The 10,923-nt window shown below is 41.3% G+C and overlaps 1 protein-coding gene across 1 annotated transcript; it reads right to left on the bottom strand.

Annotated features, from left to right (window-relative positions):
- Positions 1 to 546: 546 nt before the first annotated feature.
- Positions 547 to 1,148, bottom strand: LOC104845658 (pterin-4-alpha-carbinolamine dehydratase-like). Its single transcript, XM_064290879.1, has one exon. The coding sequence runs from the start codon at positions 1,130 to 1,132 to the stop codon at positions 917 to 919; it is 216 nt and encodes a 71-aa protein (XP_064146949.1). The 5' UTR covers positions 1,133 to 1,148; the 3' UTR covers positions 547 to 916.
- Between the last annotated feature and the right edge of the window lie 9,775 nt (positions 1,149 to 10,923).

Genomic DNA, 10,923 nt, shown 5'->3' with positions numbered 1-10,923 from the left:
AAAATAAAGACAAACTTTTTCCCTATATAAGTTCATGGACCCTCTGACATCCATCCGTGGAACCAAGAGGTCAATGAACACCAGATTAGCAAGCCCTTCCCAAAAGCCTTTTTAGTATTCAGAATTCACGCATGAGGCACAGAATATACAGAGCGAATACAGTCTCAAGTCTTCAAGGATCCTACACTATTTGCTCTTATTCATCTCTACATGCTTATGAACTTCCAGTTTTGACCCTCTCACCTCCTCGCCATCCTGGCCCAGTGCACACTCCTTGCATTGGTTTCATACAACCTCACATGGCTCATTTCAGCTCTGATAGACAGGTACTTGTTGTTGTTGGCTGCCATGGAGTAAGCTCCTAACTCATGGCGACTCCATGCACAACAGAATAAAATGCTGCCCGGTCCTGCACCATCCCGATGATTGGTGTGGATTGGACCATTGTGATCCATAGAGTTTTTTTGTTTTGTTGTTTTGAGTGACACAATAGTTTTATTTGAGGCATAAAACACATATGTTTCTGTCACTTAGGATAGGGTTTACTTTAGGGTCCTGGTTTCTAAAATAAGACTTGGTGTCCTCCTCTACGACAGCTTCTTGGGAAATGAATCAGAAAGTGTGTAGCTGGGAAAGAAAATCATGACTGCTGGAAGTTGCAAGGAAAGGGAAGAGCCTATTCAGATTAGCGTACATGTAACAGAGCCCCAAGGATGAAGAGAGTGGCATACAGGGCAACGTCAGTGAAGGGGTCCTCTCCTTTCTACAGCAAGGACTCACCCCCAAATAGAGGCAGCAGGGTGGACTTGGCAATTGTGAGTCAGCAAGGTCTTGGGACCAAGGGCTCCCAGGTCTGTCTCTGAATTCCCAATTTGGCCACCCATCTCCCCTGAGGAATTAAAAAAGGAAGGATAGCCTATGTCATGGACACTGCTACTTTTTCAATGAAGCTGGCCACGTCTATGTCCCTCTCTAAAAGGCCTGCACACTCACGGGTGCTCAGGATGATGTAGACCTTGTTGTACACATTAAACCATTCAGCATGGTGGTCCAGTTTCTCAGCCTGCAGGGCCACCCTTGCCGTGAACCCAAAAGCCCTAGTGGTGGGGCTTGGGTGAGCACCCAGTGCCATGCCAAGAGGCAAGCGCCACCCATAGGGTTTTTATAGGCTGATTTTTAGAAGTAGATTTCGAGGCCTTTCTTCCTAGTCTGCCTATGGCTGAAAACTCCACTGAAACCTCCTCAGCATCATAGCACCACAGAAGCCTCCAGCGACAGACGGGTGGTAGCTGTGTGTGCGGTTCACTGACTGGGAACAGAACTCAGGCCTCCCACATGAAGGCAAAAATTCTACCACCGAACCACCGGTGCCTCAGACAGGTGCTCCTGATGCTACAAATCTGCCGAAGGGACTGGCTTTAGGGACCGTTTTACCCTGTGCTGCTGCCATTGTGGTCTTTCTTGTTGACCCAGCTGATTTCCCCTGATCCTCCTCATTTACTGACTTCTTCGTCTCAGCTATGGAGACATGAGGAAGGTGTCTTGAGTAAAAAGTGGATGGCAGTGATGCGGTCTTCACACGACTCCAACTGCTGCCTGTAGTGACTGCTCGACGATCTGACCTCTGAACTACTTCACGGGGGTTTTCATAATAAATAACCAGCTATATGCTTAAGTGTGCAGAAAAAAAGAATCATGTGATGGGGAGGTGAGGGAGGAATGATGCCGTTAATATTTTCTTAATACCATAGAAGAATTGTTCTTAGTTGAACCTGCATAAATAATTAAACAGAGATAGGGAGGCAAAGGGGAGGGCAATTCACTTTCCACTTATACTGATTTGTTCCAGGCCACCCATGAAAACAAAGTAGACTGCCACATGATTATATTTTTATAAATTGATTAACTACTAGAGGTCATTAGAGATGGTGCACAAACTCTGTTAATATTAAAGGCAAAGTCAACAACTCTCATAAGGAGTAGACTTCCACCGTAGAGAACTCCCCGCAGGAATGTGAACCTGTAAATGTTCAGCTAATGCATCCCGTGGTGGCTAAAGTGGGTGGGGGAGGGGAAGATGCTCACTCTGTTCATGGGAGTAAAAACTGGTTCAGCATTTTGGGAGGGCAATTTGGAAATATCTATTAAAAGTTTTAATGAACATACTAATTGATATAGTAAGCCTCCCACAAAATCTAAAGATATAACCACACAGACATGCCCAAAATTTCTTGTTGTTGCTGTTGTTGTTTTGAAGGTTTACAGAGCAAACTAGTTTCTCATTAAACAATTGATACCCCCCAATTTTTTTTTGTTTGTTTGTGACATCGGTTGCCAATGCCATGACATGTCAACATTCTCTACTTCTCAATTTTGGGTTCCCCATTACCAGTTTTCCTGTCCCCTCTTGCCTTCTAGTCCTTGCCCCTGGACTGGTGTAACCTCTTAGTCTCGTTTTGTTTTATGGGCCTGTCTAATCTTTGGCCAAAGGGTGGATCTCAGGAGTGACTTCATTACTGAGCTAAAACGGTGTCCTGGGGCCATACTCTTGTGATTTCTGCAGTCTCTGTCAGAACAGTAAATCTGGTCTTGTCTGCCCATGTGTGTGAGTGAGAATTTAGTTCTACATTTTTCTCCAGCTTTGTCTGGGACCTCTATTATGATCTCTGTCAGAACAGTCAGTGGTGGTAGCCAGATACCACCTAGTTTTGATGGACTCAGTCTGGTGGAAGCTGTGGTAGTTGTGGTCCATTTGTCCTTTGGACTAATCTTTCCCTTGTGTCTTTGGTTTTCCTCATTCCTCCTTGCTCCAGACAGGGTGACACCAGTGAAGTTGCCCAATATATATATATCAGGTCAGTCTCTCATACAAAAATTTACATACCCCTTGCCCTCCCTCTGATGAGATAGCACAGTACTTTCCTCCACTCTCTCTCCTTTTGTCCATTCAGGTAGCTTCTGGCCACCTCTGCCCTCTCATCTCCCCTCCAGACAGGAGATGCCAACTAGTCTCATGTGTCGACTTGATCCAAGAAGCTTGTTCTTCACCAGTCTCATTTTCCATCCCCTATTCCAGTCCAATCCCTGTCTGAAGAGTTGGCTTTGGGAATGGTTCCTGCCCAGGGGTAACAGAAGGTCTGGGGTCCACGGCCTCTGGGGTCCCTCCAGTCCCAGTCTGACCATTAAGGCTGGTCTTTTTACAAGAATTTCGGGTCTGCATCCTACTGCTCTCCTGCTCCCTCAGGGTTTTTCTGTTGAGTTCCCTGTCAGGGCAGTCATATAGTTCTTCTGGTCTCAGGCTGATGTAGTCTCTGGTTTATGTGGTCCTTTTTGTCTCTTAGGCTCATAATTATTTTGTGTCTTTGGTATTCTTCCTTCTTCCTTGTTCCAGGTGGTTTGAGACCAATTGATGCATCTTAGATGGCCGCTTGCTAGCATTTAAGACCACAGACGCCACTTTCCAAAGTGGGATGCAGAATGTTTTCTTAATAGATTTTACTATGCCATTGACTCAGATGTCCCCTGCAACCTTGGTCCTCAAACCCCTGCCCCGCTACGCTGGCCTTTGAAGAGTTCAGTTTATTAAGGAAACTTCTTTGTTTTTGGTTTAGTCCATTTGTGTTGACCTCTCCTGTATTGTGTATCATCTTTCCCTTCACCTAAAATGAAACTTATCTACTATCTAATTAGTGAATTCCCCCTCCCTCCCTCCCGCCCTCCCCCCTCTTGTAACCAAGAGTATTTTCTTCTCTGCTTAAACTGTTTCTTCAGTTCTTAAAATAGTGGTCTTATACAATATTTGTCTTTTTGCAGTTGACTGATTTCACTCAGCATAATGTCTTCCAGGTTTCTCCATGTTATGAAATGTTTCATGGATTCAAAATTATTCTTTATCAACGTGTAGTATTGCATTGTGTGAGTATACCATAGTTTTTTTATCCATTCACCCATTGATGGGCACCTTGGTTGCTTCCAACTTTTTGCTATTGTAAACAATGCTGCCATGAACACGGGTGTGCTTATATCTGTTCGTGTAAAGGCTCTTATTTCTCTAGGATATATTCCAAGGATTGGGATTCCCGGTTCATATGGTAGTTCTATTTCTAGCTTTTTCAGCAAGCGTCAAATCAATTTCCAAAGTGGCTGTACCATTTTACATTCCCACCAGCAGTGTAGAAGTGTTCCAGTCTCTCCACAACCTCTCCAACATTGACTATTTTGTGTTTTTTTGGACTAATGCCAGCCTTGTTGGGGTGAGATGGAATCTCATTGTAGTTCTGATTTGCATTTCCCTAATGGCTAACGATCGAGAGCATTTCCTCATGTATCTGTTAGCCGCTCAAATGTCTTCTTTAGTGAAGTGCCTGTTCATATCCTTTGTCCATTTTTTAATTGGGTTGTTTGTCTTTCTGTGGTTGAGTTTTAGCAGAATCATGTAGATTTTAGGGATCATGCGCTGGTTGGACATGTCATAGCTGAAAACTTTTTTCCCAGTCTGCAGGTAGTCTTTTTACTCTTTTGGTGAAGTCTTTGGATGAGCGTAGGTGTTTGATTTTTAGGAGCTCCCCATTACCTGGTTTCTCTTCGGCATTTTTAGTAATGTTTTGTATACTGTTTATGCCATGTATTAGGGCTCCTAACGTTGTCCCTATTTTTTCTTCCATGATCTTTATCGTTTTAGATTTTATGTTTAGGTCTTTGATCCATTTTGAGTTAGTTTTTGTGCATGGTGTGAGGTATGGGTCTTGTTTCATTTTTTTGCCGATGGATATCCAGTTATGCCAGCACCATTTGTTAAAAAGACTATCTTTTCCTCAATTAACTGATACTGGGCCTTTGTCAAATATCAGCTGCTCATATGTGGATGGATTTATATCTGGGTTCTCAATTCTGTTCCATTGGTCTATGTGTCTGTTGCTGTACCAGTACCAGGCTGTTTTGACTACTGTGGCGGTATAACAGGTTCTAAAATCAGGTAGAGTGAGGCCTCCCACTTTGTTCTTCTTTTTCAGTAATGCTTTACTTATCCGGGGCTTCTTTCCCTTCCATAGGAAGTTGGTGATTTGTTTCTCCACCTCATTAAAAAATGTCATTGGATCGGAATTGGATTGTATATATAGATGGCTTTTGGTAGAACAGACATCCTTACAATGTTAAGTCTTCCTATCCATGAGCAAGGTATGTTTTTCCACTTATGTAGGTCGCTTTTGGTTTCTCACAGTAGTACCTTGTAGTTTTCTTTGTGTAGGTCTTTTACGTCTCTGGTTAGATTTATTCCTAAGTATTTTATCTTCTTGGGGGCTACTGTGAACGGTATTGACATGGTGATTTCCTCTTTGATGTTATTTTTATTGGTGTAGAGGAATACAACTGATTTTTGTATGTTTATCTTGTATCTCTATACTCTGCTGAACTATTTGTTTCAGTAGTTTTTTTTGAGGATTCTTTAGGGTTTTCTGTGTATAAGATCATGTCATCTGCAAATAGAGATGCTTTCACTTCTTCCTTACCAGTCTGGATGCCCTTTATTTCTTTATCTAGCCTAATTGTTCTGGCTAGGACCTCCAGCACGATGTTGAATAAGAGTGGTAATAAGGGGGATCCTTGTCTGGTTCCCGTTCTCAAGGTGAATGCTTTCAGAATATCTCCATTAAGGGTGATATTGGCTGTTGGTTTGTATAAATTCCCTTTATTATGTTGAGGAATTTTCCTTCTATTCCTATTTTGCTGAGAGTTTTTATCACGAATGGGTGTTGGACTTCGTCAAATGCCTTTTCTGCATTAATTGATAAAAACTTGTGGTTCTTGTCTTTTATTTATATGGTGGATTACATTATTTGTTTTTCTAATATTGAGCCATCCTGGCATAAAAATTCCACTTGGCCATGGTGAATTATTTTTCTGATATGTTGTTGAATTCTATTGGCTAGAATTTTTTGAGGATTTTGGCATCTATGTTCATGAGGGATATAGGTCTGTAATTTTTTTTGTGGTGTCTTTAGCTGGTTTTGGTATCAGGGATATGCTGGCTTCCTAGAATGAGTTTTGGAGTATTCCATCCTTTTCTACACTTTTCTATCTTTAGTAGTAGTGGTGTTACCTCTCCTCTGAAAGTTTGGTAGAGCTGTGCGGTGAAACCGTCAGGACCTGAGCTTTTTTTGTTCTTGGGAGTTTTTTGACTACCTTTTCAGTCTCTTGTTTTGTTATGGGTCTATTTAGTTGTTCTACTTCTGTTTGTGTTAGTTTAGGTAGGTAGTGTGTTTCTAGGAATTCATCCATTTCTTCTAGGTTTGCAAATTTGTTAGAGTACAATTTTTTGTAGTAATCTGATATAATTCTTTTAATTTCAGTTGGGTCTGTTGTGATATTGCCCATCTCATTTCTTATTCGGGTTATTTCCTTTTCTGTATTTCTTTAGTCAGTCTAGCCAATGGTTTATCAATTTTGTTAATTTTTTCAAAGAACTAGCTTTTGGCCTTGTTAACTCTTTCAATTGTTTTTCTATTCTCTACTTCATTTAATTCTGCTCTAATTTTTATTATTTGTTTTCTTCTGGTGCCTGAGGGTTTCTTTTGCTGCTCTCTTTCTATGTGTTCATGTTGTAGGGACAGTTCTGTGATTTTGGCCCTTTCTTCGTTTTGGATGTGTGCATTTATTAATATAAATTGATCTCTGAGCACTGCTTCGCTGTGTCCCAAAGGTTCTGATAGGAAGTGCTTTCATTCTCATTGGATTCTATGAATTTCTTTATTCCATTCTTAATGTCTTCTATAACCCAGTCTTTTTTGAGCAGGGTATTGTTCAGTTTCCACATATTTGATTTCTTTTCCCTGCTTTTTCTGTTATCGATGTCTATTTTTATGGCCTTATGGTCTGAGAAGATGCTTTGTAATATTTCAATGTTTTGGATTCTGCAAAGGCTTGCTTTATGACCTGATATGTGATCTATTCTAGAGAATGTTCCAAGTGCACTAGAAAAGAAAGTATACTTGACTGCTGTTGGGTGGAGTATTCTGTATAAGTCTACGAGGTCAAGTTGGTTGATTGTGGCAATTAGATCTTCCGTGTCTTTATTGAGCTTCTTACTTGATGTCCTGTCCTTCACTGAAAGTGGTGTGTTAAGTCTCCTACTATAAATGTGGAGGTGTCTATCTCACTCTTCAATGCTGTTAGGGTTTATGTATCTTGCAGCCCTGTCATTGGGTGCATAAATATTTAATATGGTTATATCTTTCTGGTAAATTGTCCCTTTAATCATTATACAGTGTCCTTCTTTATCCTTTGTGGTGGATTTAACTTTAAAGTCTATTTTGTCAGAAATTAATATTGCCACTGCTGCTCTTTTTTGATTGTTATTTGCTTGATATTTTTTTTTCCATCCTTTGAGTTTTAGTTTGTTTCTTAGGTCTTAAGTTTGTGTCTCTTGTAGGCAGCATATAGCTGGGTTATGTTTTTTTATCCAATCTGCAACTCTCTGTCTCTTTATTGGTGCATTTAGTCCATTTACATTCAGCATAAGTATAGATAAGTGTGAGTTTAGTGCTGTCATTTTGATGCCTTTTTTTGTGTGTTGTTGACAATCCCACTTACTTTTTTGTGCTGAGTTTTTCTTTGTAAATTGTGTGTTCCTCATTTTCATTGTAGTTGAATTTATTTTTGCTGAGTCATTATGTTTATCTTGGTTTTTGTTTTGAAGTATGGAATTGTTAGACCTCTTTGTGATTACCTTAATATTTACTCCTATTTTTCTAAGTAAAAACTTAACTTGTATTGCCCTATATTGCCTTGACTTCCTGTCCATATGGAAGATCTATGCCTCCTGTATTTAGTCCCTGTTTAATGATTATTGTCATCTTTTACATAATAACATCAATGATTCCCTGTTTAGAGCTTTTTTTTTTTTTTTTAGTTAATCTTATTTCATTTTTGTGATTTCCCTATCTGAGTTGATATCAGGATGCTCTGTTCTGTGTCCTTGTGTTGTGTTGATGTCTGATATTATTGATTTTCTGACCAAAGAATTTCCTTTAGTAGTTCTTGTAGCTTTGGTTTAGTTTTTGCAAATTCTCTAAGCTTGTGTTTATCTGTAAATGACTTAATTTCACCTTTATATTTGAGAGAGAGTTTTGCTGGATATATGATTCTTGGTTGGCAATTTTTCTCCTTCAGTGTTCTATACATGTCACCCCATTGCCTTCTTGCCTACATGGTTTCTGCCAAGTAGTCCAAACTTATTCTTATTGCTTCTCCTTTGTAGGTGACTTCTTGTTTTTCCCTGACTGCTTTTAAATTTTTGTTTTTATCTTTGGTTTTGGCAAGTCTGATGATAATATGTCTTGGTGATTTTCTTTTGGGGTCTATCTTGTATGGGGTTCAATGAGCATATTGGATAGATATCCTTTCATCTTTCACGATGCCAGGGAAGTTTTCTGCCATCAGACCTTCAACTATTCTCTCTGTATTTTCTGTTATCCCTCCCTGTTCTGGAATTCCAATCACACAGAAGTTGTTCTTCTTGATAGAGTCCCACATGATTCTTAGGGTTTCTTCATTTTTTTAATTTCTTTTATCACATTTTTCTTCAGATATATTGGTGCCAATTGCCTTATCCTCCATCTCCCAACACTGCCTTCCAATTCTTTGATTCTGCTCCTCTGACTTCCTATTGAGTTGTCTAATTCTGTAATTTTATTGTTAATCTTTTGAATTTCTGAATGCTGTCTTTCTGTGGATTCTTGCAGCTTATTAAATTTTTCTTGAATCATCTTTTTGATTTCTTTACCTGTATGTTCCTGGGCTTTTTCTGTACATTGCCTTATTTCATTTCTGAGATCATCCCTGATGTCTTGAAGCATTCTGTATATTAGTTTTTTATATTCTATGTCTGGCAATTCCAGGAATGTATCTTCATCTGGGAAAGGTTTTGATTCTTTAATTTGGGGGTTTGTAGAAGCAATCATGGTCTGCTTCTTTATGTGATTTGATATTGACTGCTGTCTCTGAGCCATCTATAATTTATTGTAATGATTTATTTTATATTTGCTCACTGAGTCTTATCTTCTTGTTTTGTTTTGTTTCAATACACCCAGATGGGCTACTAGAGTGCATTAACTTGATTGTTGTAGCCTTTGAATTACTTATGTCCTGTTACCAGCTAGTTTGAGATGTTACCAGGTACATGTGCCTATGAGTCCATTCACTATTTTTGAATAGAATCAGCTTAGGTGTCCTGATAGTGGGTCATCTAGTGTGTGGTGTAGGCTCTCACCTACTATCTTAGAGGAATAGTGGTGATGGTTGTATGCACCGGTTTCTAGTAGCTGCAGGGGGTCACACTTCAAGGAGGGCAGGGTGCTGACAGCATTCTCCCAAGTGCAAGTGAGGTAGGAGCATCTCTGTTCTCTAGATTGCTCTGGTGGTTGGGCTCTGCAGCTGTACCTTAGGCACCCAATGCTTATACCTCTAAAGATTGGTAGGCTTCACTATCCTCAAACCACTTTAGCAGGTGGCTAGGTGGTGTGGATGGAGCCTCAACCCTCAATTCCCTGCTGTGGATTAGTGAGGGCTCTGTTTAATAGGTAGAGCAATATCAGACCTCCAAAACTTGCCTTTCCACTGCTCAGCTGAAACAATTACAGTCAGACCTCTAATAGAATTGCTTTTGCATTATAATAGCCACCTGGTTCCATGTAGGGGTGAAAGCCAAAGACTATGGATATCTTTTGCCTAGATGGAGCTGGTTCTGTACTGTTATTCCAGTTTAGGGAAGTTAGGAAAGGATTTTTCCCCTGATTGTTAATTGCTGCTTTTCCCAGACTTGGAGAATGGGTTAGGAAAACAAAAAACCAGGGCACTTCATTCTCTGGCCCAGGGAATTCCAATGTTAGTGAAGCCAGCTGGGGCAGGGAGTGGAGGGATCAGATAGATAGGAGAGAGTAGCATGGTAAAATAGACAAAATCACTTACCTTGTTTGGTGAGGGCTGTTTTATCTGAAATTCCAGAGGGGTATGTAGCCTGTGTGCTCTGGCTGGTTCCCCACTGAGATTGCCCTAGGGGGTTAGGGCTGCATCCCATGCTTGCCTTGTCTCAGGAAGCCACCATCAGCCCCACAGCACTCTCTCTAAAGCCCAGCACCAAGGGATCAGGGCTGGGGGCTGCTTGTGCCCGGTCTCTCAGTCCCCTGTCACTCAGGTTGGTTTGTAGCCTGTGTACGCTGGCTAGGTCCCAAAGGTGATTGCCCCTGGGGGTTAGGGCTGTGTCCCGTGCTTGTCTTGTCGCGGGAAGCCACTATCAGCCCCTCTGCACTTAGCCCAAAGCCTAGCACCAGGGTCTCAGGGCTGCGACATTGTAAGCCAGGCTCTGGAACCAGTTGCTGCTTCTGTGCTGTCTCTCATTCCGCTGTCGTGCCGTGTCGGTGTGTAGCCTGCATGCGTTGGCTGGGTCCCTGCTGAGTTTGCCCCAGGGGGTTAGGGCTGTGTCTCGTGGCTTGCCTTGTCTCACGAAGCCATGATCAGCCCCACACTCTGGCACCAAGGCACTACAAGGGCTCAGGGTTGGGGTGTGGCATGCCGGGCTCCAGAACTGGTCGCTGCTTCAGTGCACGGCTTCTCACTCCCATGTCACTCAGGCCAATTCCTCAGTTCTGTGTTTGATGGTCGGAGTTCATAGATTGTCATGTATGTAATCAATTCACTTCTTTTTTCGGGTCTTTATTGCAAGAGGGATCAGCAGAAGCTTCTCCCTAGTCAGCTGTCTTGATCCCCTCCACTGCCCAATATTTTTAATAGCAAAAACAAACAAACAAAAAACCAAATCTGGAAACAGACCAAGTGTCCACCAATAAGGACGTCTGCGTGATGGAATTCCAGATAGCTATTAAAAAGAATGGCATCGATCTATGTACACTAGTGTGAAAGGATGAA

The sequence above is a fragment of the Loxodonta africana genome, chromosome 9 (genome assembly GCF_030014295.1).
Source record: "Loxodonta africana isolate mLoxAfr1 chromosome 9, mLoxAfr1.hap2, whole genome shotgun sequence".
NCBI classification, from domain to species: Eukaryota; Metazoa; Chordata; class Mammalia; order Proboscidea; family Elephantidae; genus Loxodonta; species Loxodonta africana.
The sequence above is the reverse complement of the archived record's forward strand: the minus strand, read 5'-3'. Positions and strand labels throughout refer to the sequence as shown.